At 41.8% G+C, this 25212-nt stretch overlaps 1 protein-coding gene across 6 annotated transcripts in view; it reads left to right on the forward strand.

Annotated features, from left to right (window-relative positions):
- Positions 1-1410: 1410 nt before the first annotated feature.
- The window catches only part of pcdh7 (protocadherin 7), a 130191-nt gene continuing 106389 nt past the window's right edge, over positions 1411-25212 (forward strand). For all 6 annotated transcript variants that reach the window (XM_023346338.1, XM_023346339.1, XM_014472051.2 and 3 more), the window contains exon 1: positions 1411-5463. In XM_023346338.1, the coding sequence (XP_023202106.1) occupies positions 2386-5463 (3078 nt within the window). In that variant the 5' untranslated portion in view covers positions 1411-2385. The remainder of the gene's footprint in view (positions 5464-25212) is intronic.

A 25212-nucleotide genomic window follows, 5' to 3' on the forward strand; every position in this document is an offset into this window, starting at 1 on the left:
TATGTCTTTTTGTTGTTGTTGTTGTTGTTTTACAAAAATTACATTTTCATCGTTGAGACAGGGTACAGGTGCAAGTCTCAGCCAGTGCAAGCAGATGGATTCCACCCAGACTACTCCCAAAACCATGCTTGTTTTTTTTTTTTTATCTATAGTTGGTCAATAGAGGGCGCCCGTCAGCAAGGATAAAGACACTGTTGGAATTCTGCCGTCAGTTGAAAGGTGCAGCTGCTGAGACAGACTCCCGCTCTCTCCCCTTTCCTCCTTCTCTCACTACCTTACTCTCCCCCATTCCTTCACTCACTCATTACGCTCGCTCCGTGTATAATTTCACACACACAAACACACAGCACTTGCACGGTCCCTTACAGGAGAAAGGGAGACTATTTTTGCCCGATTGAAAAGTTGAGGATCTCCTCGCGCACAGTAAAACGCAGAGACGTCTCGGGTTTTGTTTATTTATTTATATATATTTTTTTCGCCATCGCTCCACTTACAGCTGCACAGAGAAATCTGCACAGTTGCTGTTAAAAATGATGACTCCACCTGAATAGTTTTATCTTAAAAGAAAGTGGGGGGAAATTTGTATGATGCGCAAAATTGCAACCTGAATTGTACAGGACACGCATATCTGTAGCGCAGGGAAGTGGGTTTGCGCCGCAGCCACGGATAAAGAGTTTAACGTCATTTTCCACTGTATGTAAATGAATTCATAAGATGTGCGGCCACGGTGTCAGATTCCTGATTGCTGAGTGGACTGAGCATCACGCATGCAGGAGGGGGGAGAGAGAGAGCTGACATGCAGCCGCCGGCGACCACACGCATTTCTGGGCTTATATTTCTAGTAGCCACCGGGGGAAGCGCAGCGCAGCGCTGTCTGTCCTGCTGCTGCGAGTGGCTTTTCTGTTGCCAATTTATATATATATATATATATATATATATATATATATATATATATATATATATATATATATATATATATATATATATATATGGAATGTGCAAAAGTCGACTTTAAACCTTGCATTGCTTTCTATATGGAATTTTAACAATTATATGTACAAGTGGGTTATTAGTGTAGTATGAGTAAAAATATTGCGATTAAGTCACTTTGCGTCATATCGCTCAATGGAGAACGAAGTAAGCATATCTCCAGTGTTTCCAAGTGGGGTGGGGGCGGGGGGCGAGGGGGAAGAAAACTGAATATAATTAATACACATTTTCTTTTTGTGTCAAATATAGTCTGACCCCGACGTTTAAGACCAACTTCGACCCGGTTTACGTGCGTTGCCATCAAAGAAAGAGAGAGAGAGAGAGAGAGGTAAAGAGGGAGAGGCAGAAGAGGGGGGGAAGAGAGAGAGAGAGAGAAAGGGACTGCAATATCATTTGTGAATCCCTCTCACAGTGCTGCAGATAGGGGCTGCCAACACATGCGGCGCGTCTGCAGGTGAGGGAGAGAGAAAGGGTGAGTGGGAGAGTCCACGCTGAACACGCAGAACGTCTAAGAGGAGTTCAACCTAAAAGCTGCGTCGGATATACACTTTTTCACTTTGCCAGCTTCATTGTTTTTTTTTTTCTTTTGTACTCAGCCCTGATTTTTTTTTTTTTTTTTTTTTTAATATCTACTATTTTTAATTTTATTTTTGCGGACTGGAGTTGGTTCGTTAAAGAAGACGAGAAGGAGGAGGAAAAGGAGGAGTGAGAGAGTGATAGTATTCTGCTTGTTGCGAGTGACTTGGAGGGGAGAAAGGAAGGAAGGAGGCAGAATAACGAAGCCAGACAGGTAATCTGCTGCATATTACCTTCAAGATATAAAGGAGAGGTGACGAGCTCCGCGCTCAACCCCGCATAGTGGGATGAGTTTGCAACCTGCGCGGGCATCTCCTTTATACGCGCCTCTGATATATGTGGACTTAACATCAGGACAGACGGACGAAGAGTTCAGCTCTCCCCTCTCCCAGCCCTCCTCGTCATCAAAAAGAAAAGAGAGAGAAGATTCTACAAACTGTGAGTAAAAAAAAAAAAGAAAAAAAAAGCGTGAGCGAACCGGACTGCATTCACTTTCCGCTGATGCTCGGGACTATTGCACTTCTGCACAGTCCGGAGCGCACGGAGTCTCCCCAGCAAAGACAGTCTCTGTATTTTTTTATTTTTTTCCCCCCAGAATAAATAAATTAAGGTTGAAGGAAAGCCCCCCTCCTTGCGTACACTTGCTGCTTTCCACTGCAGCAGAAACGAGAGGATGAAGTCTCACGCATCCTAAAGAAAAAGACTGCGCTCCTAATGAGAACGAGATTGCCTTTTTATACGCAGACTGTCAATTAACATCAATTTTGGGACTTTTTTCTTTTGAAACATTTTCCGAGGACATCTTTGCAGGACTGAACAATGGGGACGACTGCAGCAGTGGACTGTTTGTACTATTGCATGCTCATATTGCAGCTTGTGCATCAGCCCGCTGCGAGTAAGCAAGTGCTCCGGTACCGCTTGGCGGAGGAGGGACCTGCCGATGTCAGAGTTGGCAACGTAGCAGGCGACCTGGGCATTGTGGCCGGGTCCGGCGAGGTGACATTCACCCTGGAGTCCGGCTCGGATTTTTTCAAAATAGACAACATAACAGGTGAGCTCACCACCAACGAGAGGCGGATAGACCGTGAGAAATTACAGCAGTGCCAAATGATATTTGACGAGAACGAGTGTTTCATAGATTTCGAGGTGTCCGTGATTGGACCAGCTCAGAGCTGGGTCGACCTCTTTGAGGGGAAAGTCATCATATTAGATATAAATGACAACACTCCGTCTTTCCCCTCGCCTGTCCTGACACTATCTGTGGAGGAAAACAGACCCATTGGAACCCTTTATCTGCTGCCCACAGCCACAGACAGAGATTTTGGCAGGAATGGAATAGAGAGATATGAGCTAATTCAGGACAATGGGGAAAACTCAAGGCGCTTGGGATCTTCTGGGGATTCCTACTCTGGAAAAAGAAGATTTGAGGAGGGCGCGAGCAGGAGCAGTGTGTTTGAACTGCAAGTTGCTGACACTAGTGATGGAGAGAAGCAGCCCCAACTCATCATTAAAGGGGCCCTTGACAGAGAACAGAGAGACTCCTATGAGCTCACCTTGCGGGTTAGGGATGGAGGAGATCCCCCACGTTCCTCTCAGGCCATTCTGAGAGTAATGATCACTGATGTAAATGACAACAACCCGCGGTTCGAGAAGAACGTGTATGAAGCTGACCTGCCGGAAAACAGCTCCCCTGGTGCACCGATACTCCAGCTTAAAGCAGCTGATGCAGACGTGGGGGTTAATGGTCAAATTGAATATGTGTTTGGGGCAGCCACAGAGTCCGTGAGAAGGCTGCTGAGGTTGGATGAGAGCACTGGCTGGCTAAGTGTGTTGCACCGCATTGACCGTGAAGAAGTTAGCCAACTGAGGTTCACAGTAATGGCTCGTGACCGAGGCCAGCCACCCAAAACGGATAAGGCAACAGTGGTGCTGAATATCAAGGACGAAAACGACAATGTCCCAGCAATTGAAATCCGAAAAATTGGGCGCATTTTTCTAAAAGACGGAGTGGCAAACGTAGCTGAGGACGTGATGGTTGACGCACCTATTGCTTTAGTTCAGGTGTCAGACAGAGACCAAGGAGAGAATGGCATAGTAACCTGCACAGTCGTAGGAGATGTACCCTTCCAACTCAAACCAGCCAGTGAGATGGAAGGTGAACAGAATAAAAAAAAGTATTTTCTCCACACATCTGCACCACTGGACTATGAAGCCACACAGGAATACAATGTGGTAATAGTGGCTGTGGACTCTGGAAGCCCTAGTCTGGCAAGTAATAACTCTCTTATAGTCAAAGTGGGTGACACTAACGACAATCCTCCCATCTTCAGCCAGAATGTAGTTGAGGTATCCTTTCCTGAAAGCAATGCCCCTGGCGAGAGGGTGACAACAGTGAAAGCTGTTGATGCTGACAGTGGGAAAAATGCTGAAATAGCATATTCCCTCGATTCATCTGTAAATGGGATTTTCTCTATTGATGCAGACAGTGGAGACATCCGAGTAAACACCATCTTGGATAGAGAGCAAACAGAGCGCTATGAATTTAAAGTGATAGCTAAAGATAAGGGCATAAACACTCTTCAGGGTTCTGCTACTGTGGTCGTTCTCGTGGGGGATAAAAATGACAATGATCCAAAGTTCATGCAGGATGTGTTCACCTTCTATGTCAAAGAGAATCTTGACCCTAACAGCCCTGTTGGTATGGTCACAGTAATTGATGCTGATAAAGGCCAAAATGCAGAGATGGGTCTTTTCATTGAGGAGGAGGAGGAAATCTTTTCTATTGAGAATGAAACTGGGACTATTTTTTCCACCCTCTCCTTTGACCGGGAGCAAAAAACTACATACACATTCCGTGTGAAAGCTGTGGATGGTGGTGATCCACCCAGATCCGCCACCGCCACAGTCTCACTCTTCGTCATGGATGAAAACGACAATGCACCAACAGTCACCTTCCCAATAAACAGCTCCTACACCCTTCTTCCTCCCTCCAGTAACATCAGGACAGTTGTCAGAACTGTCATAGCCACCGATACGGACACTGGCATCAATGCAGACCTGAACTACAGCATCATTGGGGGCAACCCCTTCAAGCTGTTTGAGATTGATGGGGGCACAGGGGTGATCTCATTGATGGCAAAGCTGGAACCAAAACACTATGGTCTCCACAGACTTGTGATCCAAGTGAATGACAGTGGTCAGCCTTCACAGAGCACCACCACCCTGGTTCACGTGTATGTTAATGAGACACTTTCCAATTCCACAATTGTGGAGGCACAGGTGGCTAAGAGCCTGAGTACCTCCCTGAACACCAATATCGCTGGTGACCCCAACTATGATCTCAGCAAACAACGATTAAGCATTGTAATTGGAGTAGTTTCGGGCATCATGACCGTCATTCTCATCATTCTTGTTGTTGTCATGGCCCGTTATTGCCACCCTAAGAACAAGAATGGCTATGAGGCAGGAAAGAAAGATCATGAGGACTTCTTTACACCTCAGCAGCATGACAAATCCAAGAAGCCCAAGAAAGACAAGAAGAAACAAAAGTCCAAACAGCCTCTCTATAGTAGTATTGTCACAGTAGAGGCCTCCAAACCTAATGGGCAGCGCTACGATGGCGTCAATGAGAAGCTTTCAGACAGCCCCGGCATGGGACGCTACCGTTCAGTCAACGGCGGGCCGGGAAGTCCAGACCTGGCTCGGCACTACAAGTCCAGTTCACCGCTCCCAACTGTCCAGCTTCACCCTCAGTCACCAACAGCTGGAAAAAAGCACCAGGCAGTTCAGGACCTGCCCCCTGCCAACACCTTTGTTGGCACCGGAGATAACATTTCCCTTGGATCTGACCACTGCTCTGACTACAGCACTCAAACCATCAACAAGTACAACAAACAGGTAAGAAGACACATCTCAATGTTTCTTTGTTTCCCTCCACCACTCCTAAATGTCTTCTGCTTCTTCCTCTTAGTGTTCTCTCTGCCATAATGCTTCCTGACAGTGCTAGTCTCAGTAGTCTTGTTGCCTTTATGTAGCTAATGTGTGTCAAGTTAGTGGTATTGATCTGTTTTGGTTTGGAGTGCCATTCACATGTAATATTGAAAGGAAAGAGATCTAAGGAGGATTAGATAAGATCGGGTTAGGGATACTGTTTCACTTTGGCCCAACATGTCCAACTTTTTTTGCTTTCATCACAGCATGTGTCCAAGCCGCCTTTCCTGACAGGGGCGTCACAACTATTAACCTTGAGAATTATGTGTCTGAGTGTTGTGGACAGCTCACATAAGGACTTGATTTGCAGTTATTCTATCCCAAAGAGAAGTGTGGTAGGGGGACAGCAACACCCCCTCCCTTAACTTAACCATGTCGAGCCCTGACCTGCCCTCAGTATGTGACAAGGCTTCTTTTTCCTTCTTGTGAATACAGAAGAAAATAGAAAGTTGGTAGATATAGTCTGCATCTATCTGTAAAGCACTTTTGCATCGGGTTGAGTCAGGTTTACAGTGTAGGAACAGCTAGCCAAGAGATCACATTAAAATTCCTCTTTGCTGTGAGGTCTGAATCAATTCACTGACCAAGCAGAGGGAACAGATTTTATATCACCGTTGTGCACCTCAGTGTCTTGCAGTCCTTTATCTTCTTTTTGCATGTATACCTCCTGTTTCTTTTCCTGTCTTAGGTTTATCTTACCACCTTTCTTCAGGGTATTATTTTCCTCCCTATTTCCCCACTCTATAAATTTTCTAGTTTTTTGGTCTTACCAAAAAAAAAAAAAGTGAGCCGATTTTGAACACAGTCTTTCCACATTCCTTGGGCAATTTTTCACCGTCAGGTGCAAAAACGGAGGAGAAATAAAGTTAAAACCAGATGAAACAAGTTGATTTTCATTTCTTGGGAAAAAGAACAATATCCTTGTACATTATGCTCTAATGAATTATTGATTTTTTTTTCTTTTTCTTGGTTTCAGTGCTAGTCTTAGAATTCAGGAGTGTTATGTGCCCTTTTTGTCATTCTCTCTTTTCCTTTTCTCTGCTTTGTTCAATTTTTTATATATAATGTAGACTTTCCTCCTCTAACTCTATTCTAGATGTGCATAGAGCATCTTTGTGTCCCTGCCTATTTTTTTTTTTTCACTTTTGTGTTGTTTTCTCCACATCACACCCCTTACAATGGTAGTCTCTTGTCTTGCTTTTTTTTGTCTGGCTGTAGTTTCTTTTTTAATCTTCACTATCATCTCTCTATAACTCTTCTCCCCTCCCTTCTTCCTTACACTATTCCTCCTCTTGAATCATTTCAGTCCCTTTTTATGGCTCTCCCTTCTTTCTCCCCCCTCCTGCTTCTGTCTGTTACAGCCTCTAATATGGTGTATTCACTGAACTGCTTCCCAGGGTGTGAGGAGTGCTGTTGCTTTCGGATGTCTCCTGCATAATTAAAAGGGCACTCTATTTGCTGCTTCGGCAGCAGCATGTATTGTGTGTCACTATGCCAGTGCATATATTTATATATTTATTCTCGACATTAAAGCTGCGAGGAGCCTTTATGGACTCTGGATTTGTTGGAATACAATGTCTGAAGTCAGTTTGCAGCACCCAAATACACAAAGCTCGTAGTGATCTTCAAGGAAACATCATCCGTCTCTACAATGTGAAACTGCTGGTCTGACATTTAATGTGAGACAGGAAGCAATATATTTAAACTGAATACTGACTCTTGGTATGTTTTTCTGCGGTGAACGGGGCACAGTTTAGGGGCGCAAATGGGAGCTAATTGAAGAGAAGGTGTTTGTTCATGTGCTCCAATTACAGCATTTAACAGCCACCTCTTTTATTAGATCAAGACATGAAGTGGTCATCCTGCTCCAAACTTTTTTCTGTTGTCTTGCATGAGTCACTTATACTAAAGACATAATAAAGAGTGCAAGGATAGGTATGTCTTAATGTAAGCCCTTGATTATAACAGTTCTGAAAGGATCTACAACACTTTGTTAAATAGATTTTAACTCACCTCACAGTAAATTGTACTTCTTTTTGAGTCTGAGCTGTTTATAGACTTAAAGTAGCACCAGACGATATTAAATTGATAGTTATGTTCTCTGGTACAGGTTCACAGACATGCCATGTGTCTTAAAAATAGCAACAATGAGAAGTCCTTAGCCAGCTGGTTATCAGTGAGAAGCAACAAGTGGGGGAAGGTCAGAGATAAAAACAGAGAGATGCCGATTAGACTGGATTTTGAATTCTAAAGACTTTAAAGTTCAAACTGTGTAAAACGTATGAGCTTTCTTTAAATATATATTTTTTTGGAATTAGCCTAAGCCTCATTCTGAATTGATATAAAAAACTTTGATGCTTAAACGTTTGAATGTGATCCATGTTTGAAGCTTTTAGATATATTGAAGAAGCGGTGATGGGGAATATTCTTCAACGTGTGCGTAGGACGAGATAGAGACAGGCGCAAGAAAGACAGTCCTGTTAGCGGTGTAGAGAATGGCCCCCACTGTTTCACCAGGGACTCAACGTTTTGGTGGAAAAGATAGAAAGGACAGGGAGGGAGGGAAGACAGAGAATAGGCCTGAAACACTAACTGTAATCTCGGAGGTATCGGGTTCCGTCTCTTTTTTCCCTCCCTCGCCCACCTAATCTCACAATAACTACAGAGGCAACCTGCACGGGCAGGTAACCAAGCAACTGAGGAAGTTTATCAGTGAACCGAACCTTTTCTTTTAAGCCCGTCAGACATTTAAACAGTCATTAAGCCAAGCTAAATGTGAGGAGGATTCTGGAGCGTCACCCAGCTGCTGGTGAGGGTTCCACTAGGCCCAATGTCACTTTTAACCTTTTTTTCTGAAACTGTACTGATTGCAGTTCCTACTAATATTCATATTAATTTTTTTTTGTGTGTGGCTTGCCTACCCAACATCTCTCTCAATCCATATCCTTACATGCCTGCGTTTCAACTTGCTGTGTCCAAAGGCTGGTGAGTGGTGTTTTCTCTTAACAGAGCACTTAACTTTATTACTTTTGGCAGTAGTTTCTGTTCTGACTAGTGCCAGGAAATAATGCAGTCCAACCGTAATGCATAGAGAAATGAAATCACTTAGCCATTGAATTAGCAAAGCCCATCAGTTTTTGTTTTATCATTGCACCTCAAAGCACCATTTGTGCCCAGGTGGATCACTTTTAATCAGCAGTGAGCGACAGAAGCTTGTACTCTGTGCTTCCTGCAGTGTAGCCCCTTAGGGCGGACGGAGGCCCCATCCACAGACTTAAACCTGCTTTTCTTGCCTCCGGGTTGAGGCAGAAAACAACCAGATTTTGCTCACACTTCACCGCAACACCCACCCGCCCCTGCCTTTATGTCCTATGGCCAGCTGTTACTCCATTGCCACTTTCTCTGGCTAAAACTCAACTCATTTGCAAAATAGGGCGTACCTTCAACCCCCCCACCCCCACCCACATCCCCTGACCACACTTATACAGGACAAATAATATCACCATGCAAATGGAGGTCATTGAGGTGGCGTTTGTAGCCAAAACATAGGATGTGATTGCCCTGGAGGTTGCAGGCGGAGCAGGAAACCAATATGGAAATGTTGCGCTTTGCCTACGACCTAATTTGTTTCAACCTGAGAAATGTAGCTGCCTAAACACCTTAGAAAAAAAAAGCCACTAATAGAATCAGATCAGCACTCGCCATTGAGCTAAACCGCAAAATAAAAACCTATAGTGAAAATACCACTGTCTCATTCTAATTTAGAACAGATAAGCAAAAATAATATTACATAATGTATATTACCACCTTTTGCGTTCCCGCACTGATAGCAAACAATAGCTGCCAGATGGAAGAAGTTTGGTTGGTCATCATAATGATGTAAAAAGGAAGAGAAGACTAGAAAATTTGGGTATGCCAAATTTAATATTTAATATTATTGACTTATGTTTTCCTAACGTTATGCAACCCTAAACTGAAGTGGAAAATCTGATATAAGTTGAGCTGTCCATTTTGGTAGTGTATCTACTGCTTGGCAGTCAATAAAAGTAATAGTGGTATCTATTAGGTCTATCTTTATAAAGTAATGCATTTCTAGATGAAATTACCAGTTAGTCAGGCTAGCCTGCAGGCAGCTGCTTTGCAGAAAGTTTTGTGTGACTGTAAATCTCTTCAATCATTTGAATTCGTTTTTTTTTTTTTTAAGTGAAAGTAAAAATGAGTCAGACCTAATCTTTGTCCATGCAACTGGTGAAAACTCCTAGACTTTTAAATCTTCAATCTTCAGTGTACCTCGATACCAGTTAACTCGCTAGCAAGCGTGACCATACAGCTTAATGAAGACATTACCTCTGGTGTCAAAAGCTTTCCAGGATTTGGTCACTGAAACAGTTACCCTCCTTTAACAACACAATGATCATAACAAGAAACACTCTTTTCTTTTTCTGTCAGCATTATTGAAATTCAGGACAGTGCTCTAAATGTGAAAAAAGACCACTCTGGAAATCTTGCGTTTAGTAAAAGAGAGAGAGAAAAAAAAAAGAAAAAAGCAGTTTGCGGTAAGCTGGTTTGTTTATTGCCACATTATTATTAGCGCTTGTCCTTGCTGCTGCTGACTGTGGCTAACGTTATCAAAATTGTTTTGGATCTATTAGGGCCCTAATTCAATCTGTGGCCGCTCGGGCTTTTTTGTTGTTTATGTTCCGAATGGGAAAATGGAAGGAGTAAGAGAGCACAGTAATACTCATGAAATTGCAGCGGGCAGCGTTTTCCTCGTATAATTTTGTTTGGTGATTTGAATGCATTTGCTCCGAGGCAATTACTAATCTGCGGATTAGACATACCTGATACACAGACAGAAATGGTGGAGACTGAGAAGTGGGGAGAAAAACGCTGGAAGATTGCTATAGCGGGTTGCTATAATGTCTAGAATATTACTCTGCATAATATTTTAATACAGAGCTTTATTTGTTTTACCTATAAGGGAAAGCGTGTAAATTGTTGCTTCGTTCTACTTCTCCTTCCCTTCCTTAACTCTCTCCTCACCGCATACGCAGGCCAGTGAGATATGCTGTCTTCACATGCAAATAAATACTCATGATTGAAGAACCTGAAGAAGCCTCAGCACTTGTCATGAAAAGGTGGCAAACGGCAGAATGAAAAAAAGGAGTGAGGAAAAGGGGGTGCAATAAAAGCATAAAAGACAAGAAATTTAAGCCGCGTGCCACCTTAAATCGCTCTCCATGCTGCTGATTGTAAGTGGCAGTGTCGAGGATGCCACCTTCTTCTCGCCGCTTCTTTCAATTTGATGTCATCCAAAGTGGAATTTCATTTCATACTCGGCAGAGATCACATTAGATAGGGCTCGCCAAGGATAAAGCCGATTCATATTTGCAGATTTGCCTTTCCTGAGGCCCCATCAATCACCGACATTGCGGGACTTGTTTGTCGCGGCGGTTGTTCAGAGGAGTTTGTACAGCAAATTGACTTTTACAAGGCTCCCAAGGTTTATGATGCGCCATGCTAGCCTTGTTGTTTTCTCCGTCGCTGTCCTCTCGTATCGACTCTGGGAGCCAAAATCAACTAAATGAGAACATGACTTAGCTCGGTTGCTGCGCGACCCCGGGGACTAGTTCTGCGTCGAGGAGCGGGATCACAACACGGATCAAACGGAAGGCTTGTTGTTTTGGGGGACTAATGGGCAAAATAATGGCGCTGCGTTTGCTGTGACACTGCAGCTCATCAAAACTGCACGAGTCTCCAGGAAAATTGGGCCAAATATCGTTTCATTTACTCATTTACTTTTATTGTTTGGTCCTGTGTTTCAGTAAAGTTTACATGTCGCTTTTACATTTTATCAAGAAGAAAAGGTTGTCTTGTTTTGGCAATGGAGCTCCTTTAAGCCTTGTTTTCAGAACATTTATTAATGCACAAACGGCACCTTTCACATGTACCGACAGTTCATCTGGTAAAAGTAAATGAAAACTTTGGGTGCAATCTTTGATTGCAGCACCATATTCACTAGAGAAAAATAGGGGAAATTTTAACTTTAATGTGCGTGGAAAGACATTCTCATATCATGAACAAGAAATTAACAAAGAAAGGTTATGGTTGATTCTTATGAGTTTACAAAAAAATAGCGACTTAAAGTAGCTACTTGTCTAAACTTACATTTACCCTGTTATATGGTCAAGACTAATGAAAACATTTGAAACAGATGAAGTTGCAATAAACAGGTCTAATGCATATCTAAATATGCTTTAGATACCTACTTAAATACCTGGAGGAAATGTTTTTAGTGCATCAGTGTGATATTATTCTGCTGCAATACAAGATGAATTACTATTTTAAGGCTTTCTACATCTTTACCAGGGGTGATGATAAATGTAGAGGGGAGCGTTGTATGTCTGGGACCAGATTCGGCATGAGTGACAGTCGTTCTCACTCACTCGCAAGTGAAGGAGCCCATAGTGATAAATAGGATATATCACTTTCTGTCAGCATGGCTTACGCAGGTGTCACGGTGTCAAGGGACCTGTCAGCAGGGCCTCTGGCCCCCTGCTAAGCAGTGGCGATTTAAACCGTCCCCTCCCCTTTCACCATAACCTATATTGCCACATTGGCCTTTGTGAATGAGAAGAACAGAACAGAACTTTTGTTAGGTGGTTACGAGTGTGAAGATATACCAAGGTTTTAAGAGGCTCCGGTTTTTAGAACCACAAATATGTTATGTCTTAATATTCCTATGGTCTAAGGTTCTTCTAATGAGAAATGTGGCACAATGATTGAATATGTCTGAAGCTGTAAAAAGTGTGGATTAATGGAGTGTTGCCCCCATCTGTTGCTGAGGATGGTCAGTTAGCTGGCTGAATGAAGACCGATCAGATATTTGGAAATATTCCTCATTGGAAAAAAGCACAGGCAGCCATTGTGCAGGAACTAATGTAGCTTCAGTGTCACTCTTAGTAATGTAGTATTTTGCTGAAGCTACAGTTTGCAAGCTTAGTCTGTTGTGTTTGCTAAGCGGTAAGTTTGGTAAAGTTTTTACAAAACTTTACCAAAGTTTTGTAAAGTTAGGGTTTCAAAAATTGCAAACATTTTCTGTTTTGCCCTTGTGTCCAGCTAAACAAAGTAAAACAACCTTGTCCCTGCCCCACCTGTTGCTGCTCACTGGTAAGCTGAAAAGGCTTCTACGCTTATACATTGCTCACAAATTTAACTGGAAATATTTCTGGTTCAAACCTGTAACGCAGACAACTAACCGTTGCTTAAGCAGCCATCTGCAAGCTCTAACAAAAATATTAAATACGTAGATAAATGCAACACGCAGGCATTCAAAAACAAATTCAAAATTCCAATTGGGAACAATAAATATGTGCTAGAGATGAGGTGATTAGAATTGTCATAACTGAATTTAGATTATTTACATAACTAAAGTGACAGTTTTTCAGTTTTAATTATAAGGTCAGATCATGCTATGCATATTTTTTTTTTATTTTATTTGTACTAATACTCTGAGATTGTTGTAATTTTAATAACATGAGAACTTTATGCTGGTCAATGTCTAGAATGAAAACAAATGTTTGAGATTAAGATGTGTTGGCGTACATTCAGGAAAGGATAATAAGTTCAGTAGAGGTATTTATTGTGTATATAACAGGTGCAGCCCTCACTCTACCGTCAGGTTTTCTAAGCCTCAGACAAATAAGCCCCTGTTCTCTCTTTCCCTTCACATTCTGCCCCTTTTCTGACTTTTTGCTCCTTTATACCGAGAAGCCGCTAAAATATTAAGACCGACCAAACTCCCCTGACTAAATTAGATAAAGTATGAATAGCCCCTGATAAATAATGCATCCGAAGGTTTTCCTTTTTCACCCAAAGCATATGGCTTTTTATTAACTGGCTCCAATCATACATATTTGCTAAGCAGCAGAAGATAATGGGAACTACTTGACTTGGAAAAGTGGAGGGGGAAAGGACAGCTTGGCTGCTTCTATTAGCCCCCTCCTCCCCCCACACACACACCCAAAACGAGATTTAATGCGTAGGAAACAGGAGGCAGAGCGCTCGCTGACTATCCATCAAAGCCTGGGGGGACGTGTGTGAAAGTTTGCGCATGTTGTTCTCGCCGGGTGTGCTCTCTGTGTTGATAGGTGGAGGTGATGAAATGTGTGCGCGTGGGTGTGGGTGTGTGCACGTTTACAGTTGGAGGTTTGTGTGGTGTTGCCTAAAACAGTAAGGGTCTCAGAATAGAGCAATCGTGGACGGGGGCTTTTGGTGGGGGGGCGGCTTACAGTTCAGCCTCTCCATCATGCGGCACGCCATGCACACGAGAGCAGCGACATGCCTGAGAGGGTTTCAATATCCTGTGCGTGTGTGTTTACCCAGGGATTACCGTTCATTATTTTTGTCTGTTTGTCTGGTTATTACATATTCTCTCTCCAGCACACACGTGTACCGAGGCCTCGAGGCGCCGCTTTGCTGTCACCTGCTCAAGGAACTCTAAACAAACTCTGGAAGGTGTTACGCTTGATCTCAAAGTTTGAAAGACTTTTAACGCCGGACGCTGATGTTTGCCATCTGCATTTAAAGTGCGGCTGCGAGCAAGAAAAAGAGCAGAGGTGTTCATTAGCAAGGCAGCAGGCAAAAGGGGCAGCAGAAGCCCCTGTATCGATGAGGCCTTACCTGGCAGAGAGCAGGCTATTAGCAGGGCCCGATAAATCTTGTCAGAGCCTGGAAGGATCTGCCTGCCCACTGAAGAATGAAGGTCACAGGGCAGCTGGAGTTACGACAGACCTCGGAAGGTAGCTGCTATCAAATCATGTGAAATATGAAGTCCAGCTGGCTTTTTTTGGAAAACGCTAATTTTTCACTTTGCCTCTTATTTTTTATCTCCCTCTACTATTGGCAGGATTGTGCAGAAAGTGTTCATTTATTCATGTCAGTTCACTGATTCTTCTTTCATTTTGTTTTATTAATGTGTATTTAAATTTTACCTTACCCTTGCTTTCTGCACAGATTCATACAATAAGATGAGTGAATTGTGTTCCCTCCCAAGTGTGATACATTCAACCACTAGAACATTGACAACATTCATTTTTATACCTTGTCCTACAGGACTTACATTTTATCCTGGTTATTGGATAATTTTCCCCATTTGATCAAGAAATATGGGTTCTGAAAGCTCAGTCTCAGTTCTTTGTAAGTCTGGGTTGAAGCCAAAATTAAGGCACCAAAACTGATTAGAATCCCGGTGCCCACATCCTTATAGACCTGTTATGTTATTTTTAAAAATTTAAACAAAGAACTCAAATTAATTTGTAAACATGAAAGAAAATTGTAATCAGCAGCTCAAACATCCACGAAAAGTTGAAGTCGGTAGCAGCAAGTAGCAACTAGAGCAGTTCATCTACAGCCAAATATTTGGGGATTTAAAGCAAGAGCATATTTTGTCAGAAGTGCAATGAATAAACTATTGGGCATGTATTGAGCAAATGCAATGATGATTTAGGGATTGGTGTGAAGAAAGAACTGGGAGTAATTAAGCATTTCTTATATTTAATAAATGCGATGTTTCACTTTGATGTGGGCTTTTTGGCTGTAGACGCGTTACGTAACTTCTTTCTTAAGAAGCCGAGCTCCATCATCTCGTTGTCTCAGTTTATTCTTAGACACTTTTGATTAAATCTATAGTTTTGCCTCATGTACTGATGCCCAGACAAACAGAGTTGTTTATAGTCTGCTACCAGTATGAGCTGCATTCTCCCATCGGCCAGCACACTCGAAACTCCAATATACAATGGCCGTGACTATAATGCTGACTTTAGTCAGACGGATTCTACTGCGAATTGAAGAGCTCCAAACATTTAATATGGTTTCGTGTATTGATCTGCGGCACCTTGCCCTATAGCCTGTTTATTATCTAACTTAGGTTTCAGCTTTTACCCTTTTTTTTTTCTCCCAACACAAGCCCTGGAGATGGAGTCATTCTGGTTATTTCTCCTTCTCGCCCGAGAGCCGCCGTGTTCTTTGTAACAGCTACAAACAGTCAATCAAACCGGCCACTGGTGAAGAACCGGTTCCCCCGATTTGATTTGGGAATAGGCAGGCGAGCTCGGGTTGCTTGAATAATAACAGGTTCATAAATGTGGTATTTTTGCCTGGTTTTGCTCCACACTCGAGCAAGCCAGGCAACTTGACAAAGAGGGGAATGAACTTGAGTTTGTAATCAAGGCTAAAAAAAAAAAAGCAGGTATTTGACATGGTTCATTTACTTAGACTTGCTCCAATGCAGCACTTGGGACACAATAGCCACTTGTAAATTACAGAGTGGATTCAGTGGTGAGAAGTGCCTTTCGGGGGAAGGTGGGGCGGAAGCTGGGCCGCTGAGACGGAGGGAGAAATGGGGGAATGTTGTTACGTTCGCTGCCGCTTGGTTCCAGCTTGATGAGGTCTGGGATTGGGGGAGAGGCAGGGGTATCAATCAAATTGACACGTCTGGAGGCGGTAAAAATGATTAGAATAATGGTAAACAAAGCTGCTTAAACATGACTGGGGTTCTTCTTTCTTTCTTTTCTTTCTTTTTTTTTCCCCACCTCAACTTTATTTCCAACGCAGGCTTTGCTTAACATGCCTCAATTAGTGTCAGATTCATCACCTTTAATCTGCCTCAAATGATACATTAATAACAGTCTTCAGCGGAAGGGCTGGCAACATAAGTGCACGAAGGAAGTGAAGAGTTTTTATGAACTGGTGACGTGACCATGACAGGCGGTAAAGTGCCTGACTGCGCGACATGGGGGAGTTGGGGGGGTGGCGGAGGAGAAGGGGATCCCAACCAGCTGGACGGTGAGCGCAGACAGTTGCTTTTCTGTTTAATCACCATCAGAATTCTGCGGGCTGCCGCGACGAATGTTTGAGCAGCGCAGATTACTTTCCCCCCGTGAAGCCAATTGCAGGCGATCGTTTGATGTCTAAGCAAATGTGTTTAACATGCATAACCGCTCTTGCCTCCTTTGCCTTCCCCTGCACGTTTGAAAGATTTACGTCTGAGGATGAGTGCGCGCACACGGATGTGTGTGTGTGTGTGTGTGTGTGTGTGTGCGCCTTACTCTTTTGAATCGCTTTGAATGAGCTATTCTTCGCTGCGGCAGCCTCTTCTCCCAGTGAATCAGAGACATGACAGGACAATCGAGGGAACTTGTAATTTATGTTTAAGATGCCATGGTTTTGCCATGCTAAGAGGAGTTCTGTTTAAAGGTCTTTTCTTTTCTCTCAGGAATCTGTAAGCTACATATTGTTATTATGACAATATACCGCACACTCCAAATTCACTGGAACCTCTAGTGAAGAATTTTAAGGTAAATTCATTATCAGTTGCACTTGCATAATCTCACAGACATGTCTAACGGTGATATTAGTTGATTATTATTATTATTATTTACTGTACATGCTATGCTCTTCAGTGTTGGTGGAACTGACGCTGAAGATTCTAGTCATAATGATGTTTGTTAAAGTGGGAAAGTTTGCAAATCTCAGGACATCATCCCAAAAGTAAAGCAGAGAGGTGGCTGCATAATGTGTATGTTTTTCTACACGAGGGACTGGTGCACTTTACAAAACTGTATCAAGGGGAAAGAAAAAAGTGTGGAAATGTTGAAGCAACATTTTATTAAATCATCCAGGAAGTTAAAATGAATGTTGTAAATGTACAATGATCCTAAGTATATTACTGCCGAGATTAGGAAGCAAGTGGCTTAAGGACAACACAGTGTAAGTGTTGGAGCGGCCATCTTAAAGGCTTGATCTCAGCACTGTGGCAAATATGTGGACAGAAATATATCTATACTGTAATATCTTGTTTCTTTTTATGATACATTAAAATCAACAGAGCCTTACCTGCCTGGAATGGCATGTTTTATTGTCTTTACTCTTTTGAACGGTAACTAATAGAAATAAACCTCTTTTAGATCCGAGGGAAATCGGAAGTGATTTCTGATTAATGTTTTTTGACGATCTGATCAATGTCAAAAAGTGAATGTATTCATATTATAGTCGTCTGGCCACATTTATTGCATAACAGTTGTTTTTCACTCATTTATTAAATGTGCTGAAGTTAAATGCTGGATCAATACCTTGTGCTATAAAATAGGAATTCATTTAGGTTCTGTTTATATATATTTTCCAGGAGTGCCAATAACCGTGGAGGACGCTGTACCTCCACCACACTCTCTCCTTCCTATCACAACTTATTCCATGGCCATAAGCCCAGATTTCTATTTTGTTTTTGTTTTTTAAAAAGGGTTTTTCTCTGCTCTCTTATCTTGCTTGTACCCAGTAATTTGAATACTTTAGTGCCAAACTCTGAGCTCAAGGGTGAGATCCTCCCCAGAAAAAAAAAAATTAAAAAAAGTCACCACCATTCCCTAGCATCACATTGGCCCAGAGTCGGATGAGGCGCAATGAACGCCGTGTTCAGCTAAACTGTTTTGATAAAGCCATCTGGGCAAAGCAGGGAACATTTCAAAGATGAAGGTCCCTGAACACTAAATTGGCAGCAGTTTCCTTTAACGCTGCGGGCTCATCTCTTCGCTGTGTCACAGCTCCTCGGGGAGCCTTGGGGAGTCGCTGCCCCTCCTCACTTTGAGTTCCTGATTCATGAGATCAAATTAGAAAGTCAGAGCTAGATCAGTGGATGCACAATCCTGTGCTCTTTTTTTTATTTTCTCTCGAGGCCATGATTTCTGGAAATACCTCAAATGCAGTCAGTTCGCTGGGTAACCTTTTTCTTCACCTATTCCAGTTTGGGAAATGTGCATAACGTTCTGAATCTCATCAGAGCGAGAAACACCACAACTTGTGAGCCGGGAGGTGAGAATGAGCATCTGCCTGGTAGTACTTAAAAGCTTCCTGTCACTCCTTAAATCCTTTTGAGAAAAGACTTGCATTCTTTAAAAAAATAAAATTAAATTAAATATATTTTTGCAAGGTCAAGACTGTCATTGATGCGCCGCTTTAAAATCTGTGGTTTTCAATCATCCCAGAGTATCAAACAGCCATGAATCTTAAAGACAGATGAGACGAGGCTTCTGTATTTTACTTCATATCTGAAGGGAAAATGATGGCTGAATGGCAATGAATTCATTCAAACGGATTAAAGGAAGCGGTGTCGGGGGGGGGGGGATGAACACGGAAGGATTGCTAAATACACGTAGTAAATGTGTGAGGACCGAGCAGAATGCCAAAGTGCTAGTCGACTGGAAAATATAACGCGCATTCCTCACGTTTGCAGGTGCGGAGGAAACCCTGTGCAGAAAGAGTTGTCTCGTTGCAGGTTGATGCAAAGTTGCATGAATTTTTCACGGCTAATTAACAGATCAGGTCATCTGTGTATTAACTAATAACATCTTCATTTTGTGAGGCGGAGGAGTCCTGCACGTTCACTCTTATACATAAGGGCTATTCAGATTGTAATGTAGCACACGGTATCTGGAAGTTTGATACAAGATAGTCCTTTTTTAATGCAATTGAATCTGAAGACCCGCATTAAATGTAAAGAAATAACTTTATTAGCAGGTTGCTGTTATATTTAATTTAAGTAGGTCCATATTTTTCCCTTTTAATGAGGATTTATTTGTTTTTCCACACAGCACTAGAGGGATTCAGAAGCCACCCAGCTGTGTAATTGCTCTTTTTCAAATGTTTTTTGAATGTCTTTATCTGTTAGTCAACAAATATATTGGACAAATACTCAAGTTGTGATATTATAAACCAAAACTAAATGTCATCATTTAACCTTTAAACCAATCTAATTATGGGTTTAATAATTTAGAAATTAAAATTACTGTCTTTTAGATGATTACTGTCTTTTAGATGATGGATAAGATATAATGTCTGTAAATTCAAACTTGTACTTTTCCAACATTTATACAGACTTTAAATATTAGACTGCAGACTTTTCTTGTTACTGACAAAAAGTTTTAGAAACCCTGTAAATATAAATTGTATACTTTTGTTCTGTTTACACCCTTATGTAATTTCAGAGTCTTAAAACACTCAAAGCAGCCAAACATTTGTTTTAACTACTTTTTTATTAATTGGATAAAGCAATTAAGCCATATTTCTTCAGTTATGAAAATGCTGTGTATTCCAAGAACAACATCAACAAAAATCATAGGCACATCTGATGCCTTGAAATTGGCTTCTATCTCACCAAAAGCCCCTGGCCGTCACTCCGAGCAACCTAGCGAACTCTAGTGCTATCATGCAGTTCTTCATCTTAAAGTAAGAAAAGAAAATACATAGGACCACCTATGTTGCATTGCCAGGAATAGAAGTAGAGTCTTCTTTAAGTACAACATTCACCCCACCTTACTTTAAATACGGCTGGCTTTAGAGGCACCGGGGCTTCAGTCTGATTACTGGCCTCTGTGTCTTTGTAGACTTTGTGTCAGACCTCGTAATGAGCACTGTGGGCAGTGAGTGACGACGCATGAAGGTGGGGGCAAAAAAAAGGGGGCCTGTGCGTGCATGTCAGCGTCTGTGTCTTCGCACTTCCTTTATTTATTTATTTTTTTATCTGCCTTGTCTGCAGCACTCTCGTATGCTCTTCCGTGTATGTCACCGAGGGTGAGAACCTGTCAGAAGCTGAGTTGTTTTTATCAGGGTGTAGAAGCTCTAAAAAAAATAAAAAATACAAAAAAAAAATGTTGAGACTGAGAGAGAGACAGTTGGTGGAGGGGAAGAAAAGTGCTTACCATGCAACCCATCTCAACTTTAAACTGTCACGGCAGAACTGGAAAAAGGAAGCGACTATATTCTCTGCACCTACATAACACTGAATCCTCCTCTGCTTCTTTTTTTCTTTTTCTTGGACAAGTCATATTCCCAGGTTTTTATTGGATTCTCACTGAGAGAGTCTGCAGATCTCGTCAAAACACAAACACTACAATTATGTTGATGTTTATGGAGACTCGGTGTGTTTTCAATGTATCATAGAGTTTACATCAAAATGTACAACAAAATGTATAACCTCATTCAACTGGTTACCATTCCACTGAAAAAAAAACATATCGACTTTAATCCATTAAGCTCACCTTTTGTCAATATGATTTTGATGCATAAACATTTAATTTGTTGACTAAGAATGCATTGCTCATTTGATACATTGACTTATGTGAAAGCATAAACCTCCACTAGATTTTTCAATTGTTGTCAAGTAGTTATTGCACTCTGAGATTTTTCCACTGTGCTTTTTTGTAAATAAGGCAGTATTGCAGTTTTCTTCTTTCAGCCAGCTAACCGGCAGTGTGCAGCAAAAGCTTGGGAGAGGGGGCTGCCAAGCTTTTGCCCTAAATAGTGCAATAAATCAGTGGTTCCTCCACTGCTTCCTCTGTGATCCCAGTAAGAGAACTTTAAACTGTAGACGTAACACAACACAGGCTTTGATTATTTTTTAAAACTAAAAATAGCAGCCGTAATGCTACAGCTTCTTACTTTACTTGTTATTTATGTATCGCATTCACTTATTCATTCATACACAGGCTTAAGCCTGAACAGAGAAGTAAACAGCCTGATTTTTGTTAGCAAGGGAAAAATATAGACTTCTTTCTGCTGGTAAGACTGCAGTACTCTGTGTCCTGAACAGCAAGAAAGAACTCTGGTAAGTCCAGTGTCTCTGGCCTCCCCTCAGGCGAACCTTATAGTGCTGAAAGGGTATAGCAAAACTTTTTTTTTTTTTTGCCGCATCCACTTAGGAACTTTTTAAAACCTTGTTATTGTACTGTTAACCAACTGGTTCCTTGGTTTAATGAGTTATTTAAGAGATGATGCGTGACGGGAGGGAAACGGACGACCCCGCCTCACCTGTTTACCTTCCATAGGCACAAAGACAACAACAGTTGCCACAGCAGCAGGAGGAGGCTCTTTGTGCGGCACAAGCTGATAGATCGAAAGGGAGTGACAGGCTTGAAAAATTGGCAAACAGTGTTTGCTGGAAGGTTTCCTCAGGGCTTTGGTACCTTTGAAATCATGTGCGAATGCAGAGGACTGTGAATGAAAAATAGCTGTGTGATCGTGCCATGTTGCTTCTGTCAAGAATGCGTGATTTTTTTTCTCCTCTCTTCCTCCCTCCCACAGTTTGCTGTCATCCTCATCTGCCCCTCAAAGCTTGCTTTTTTTTCTCTCCCTGCTTCTCATCATCTCCGTTTTAACACTCCATTCTCTCAGCAACATACCCTCCTCCACCTCTCTTCTGCGTTCCGCTCTCTCTCTCTCCGTATCTTTCTGTCTCTCTCATTCTCACACTCCCCCTCCTCTGTTTCTCCAGCTTAGCGGACGTGGTTATTTAAGGCTTAAGATCCATAAAACCCGCCTTAGGTGTGTTTGCTTTTGTTACATTCCCAAAATGATGCATTGACTGCCACATTGTTAGCTGTTGAGCCCCGCTCAGCCACTGCCCGTCAGAGGGGAGTTTCATGTGGGTTAGTGGCAACTTGAAACTGAGAAGGAGCCATGCGATCCAATCAGCAGGTTTTTAGCGGGAGACCTGTCACTGACCTAACTTTGAAAAACGTAGTCGAGAGACGTGCTGATGGGTGTCGCACTACGTGGGCGCAAGCATCAACTTTTGTTCTTACTACCAAGACATCCACTTCCAGCAATTTAAGTAATATATTGCATGACGTCATTAGGATTAAAACACGTTTTATGTGTTTGGTCCCTAGTAAGACTGGATTAATTTTGCCTTAGATAAACTTCAAGGAAAATAATTTTTTTCATATTTATCATCAGAGCTGCACCTTTCAAACTTTCACAGACCTTGAACGATTTCCTTATTCATTTGGGGGCTGATCCGCCGAGTTAGATTTTGGACGAAACCTTTTACGTGTATGACATGTATGGAAACTTTGTCTTGTTTCAATAAATTTAACTACCTTTGATCTTGTAATCAAAATTGCACCTCTAGCTCTTACATGGATTACTTCAATATAAAATGAAACGATTACAAGCAAACATGTTTTCAGGGATATTTTATAATAGCAGTTGACCGATTGCCGTCATAAATATCATATATCAAATATATAATATATATGATATTTGCCATACTTAAAAAAAAAAAGTATGAAAAAGCCATGCTTGTGTATTGGTAGGGGGGGCATTTCATTGCAAAAGTCTTTTATTTTCTCAATAAGCGTTGCTCCAAAGGTTTATTGCCATTAAACACTAACTTATGTGTTAGACAGTATGTTAAGTATTATAGCCTTCTATTTTTTTAACTGTTGTGTGTTTGGCACCACCTTTCAAATTAGAATCCTAATGTTTTTGGTGCATAAAATTAGTGTGGTCACAAAAGTCTTGGTTGGACATTGACCTCTGTGGTGAATGCTAGCAGACACTCACCAGGTACATTAAATTAAAATGTGAAATCACTTTATTTATCTCTTCATATCTTCAAAATGTAGCCAATTAAATTGTTCATTTTAAACCGCTTTATTAAATCACCTATCAGATGACCTGATTTTTAAATGTTAGCATTGACCATTAAAAACTCCCAAATTGTTTGACTTCTATTCATCGCGATAGTCTTAATACAATTTCACACAATTCCCTGATGCTGTTCTGTTTTGTTTTGCGGCATCATAAAAATAGATTGTTTATTTTAAAGATGTTGACAGTAAAAATGCTACACACCAGGAAATCTAAATAACATCTAAAGAAAGAAACAACCTCCAACGAGCACGGTGCTCGTTGCCCACGACGCTGCGTGTGTGTGTGTGTTCGCTCTGGTAGCTGTTTGAACCAATTAGTTATCTCTTTCTCTCTGGAGTAGCTGTTTCGTTTCTTTTTTTGGGCCAGACTGCGACACAAACTAAAGACAGTCACAGCATGGTTCCTGCTTCTCAACATCTGTCCCAGATTGCTCTAGCCTTCCTAATTAAACCCTGTTTACCTCAACAGTCTTAAAGCAGACGACTGAGATGTTATTAGGCACAAGCTCCTCAAAGCCCTGTTTAAATCTTGCATGCTTGATGAGCGCGCTCGTGTCGTGGCTGGTGAGCAGAAATTAAGGATTCCAACGGAAGCACACCAAGAGTCTCTCCCCCTCCAGCGTCCCCCATTTTTTGTGTCCACGACTTTCCCCCCTTGATGCCGAGGCTTTGCTAGGGAAGTATCATTCTTTTACGTCTTTAATTACAGTGCTGAACTGTGCTTAAGCACTTTTTTTTGTTCAGTACGTTTAATGCGAAGAAGTACAGTACAAAAGGAAATTTAGAACCTACGGCAATTTCCAATCATACATTTTTAATGTTTATTGCGCTGCTTCTTAATTAAATCCATGCATCAGGATATAGTGAAAAGTCTTGGATCAGAAGTGGGTTTTGGAGAAATAAAGGCTGACCAATTTAACATTCATATTTTCTCCTCGCAATTGCCCATGAGGAAGATGAATGGCGACTTTTTAAACTAAGCAACTTGTTCTCCGGATTCCACATTAATTTAGCAAAAGGTGCACAAAATCCCCAATCTGTTTCGCTCGCGGCCACATATTTGGGTTTGTGGAGCAATGGTCAGCTCTGAGAGACACATTTTTAATGATGTGAAATCTCCACCATTTCTCTCTGTTGCACACATGCACACGCTCGACGTGTGCCGTATTATCCCGGGCAGCAGCCTGATTCAATTAGGATGAGGTGAGGAGCAACGAGATGAGGGTCACACTTGCCATCGCAGACCAAATGGAGATGCATCCTGGGAGACGCAGCTCGTCTCTAAATTTGGCTGCTCCCGGGTCATTGTCTCATCACGGCCCAGAATGGCTTCTGGGCTCGCTGCGACACTGGCTATCTATATATCTAAAATAAACACTTTGGGTTTGAAAACTCCTGCTCCCTTGCTGATGTTGTTTTTGCCCTGTTGTCTGCATCGCTGTGCTCTGAACTCCAGGATCCCCTGATGATACAGTCTTTGCATCAGTGGAGCCATTGCATTATTTTTGTTTGTTTGTTTTTTGTTTTTTTTGCACTGAAATCTTGACTGCATGCCCGTGATTTATAATTTTCTTTTCTTTTCTGGAGGGTCTGTTTTTCAAAAGAAGTAGGAAGAAAGAAATATGAACAAGAGCAAATAAGCAGTTCTATACAATCGCCTCTCATTTCCAGCTCCCAAGGATTTAAATGAGCAGCCAACAAGAAAGATATTGAGAATAGATTTCCTGTAATGGTGGCTACTGACAACTGTTGGTCGTGGCGTTGATGGTGTAATGGATGGGGAGGGAATCAATGGCGGATAAACATCTAGCTTTTCAAGCTAGACCCCTATTCAAACAAGCTCCGTTCTCTAATGGCTGCTTGTATTAAGAGCACCTAGCCCTGCTCCATCACCTTGTCTAGACAGGGTGTTCTCAAACGTCTCAGTTTTTGAATGTACAAAGTCAAGAAATAAGCATGTTTAATGTTTCATACCAAACTATATGTCAAGATAACAAGATATACTAGTGCGTGTCTTAGAGATCCACCTGTACATACCTACATTGGGTTTCTGTCCGATACCATACACAATATGTGCTATATATATGATTAATAATTGAGGGATGCAAAAAATATGTGAGATGATATTACTTGCCTTCATAACTTTTCAAAATATGTAACAGCCCACATG

Source organism: Xiphophorus maculatus, chromosome 14 (genome assembly GCF_002775205.1).
Source record: "Xiphophorus maculatus strain JP 163 A chromosome 14, X_maculatus-5.0-male, whole genome shotgun sequence".
In the NCBI taxonomy this organism is placed as follows: Eukaryota; Metazoa; Chordata; class Actinopteri; order Cyprinodontiformes; family Poeciliidae; genus Xiphophorus; species Xiphophorus maculatus.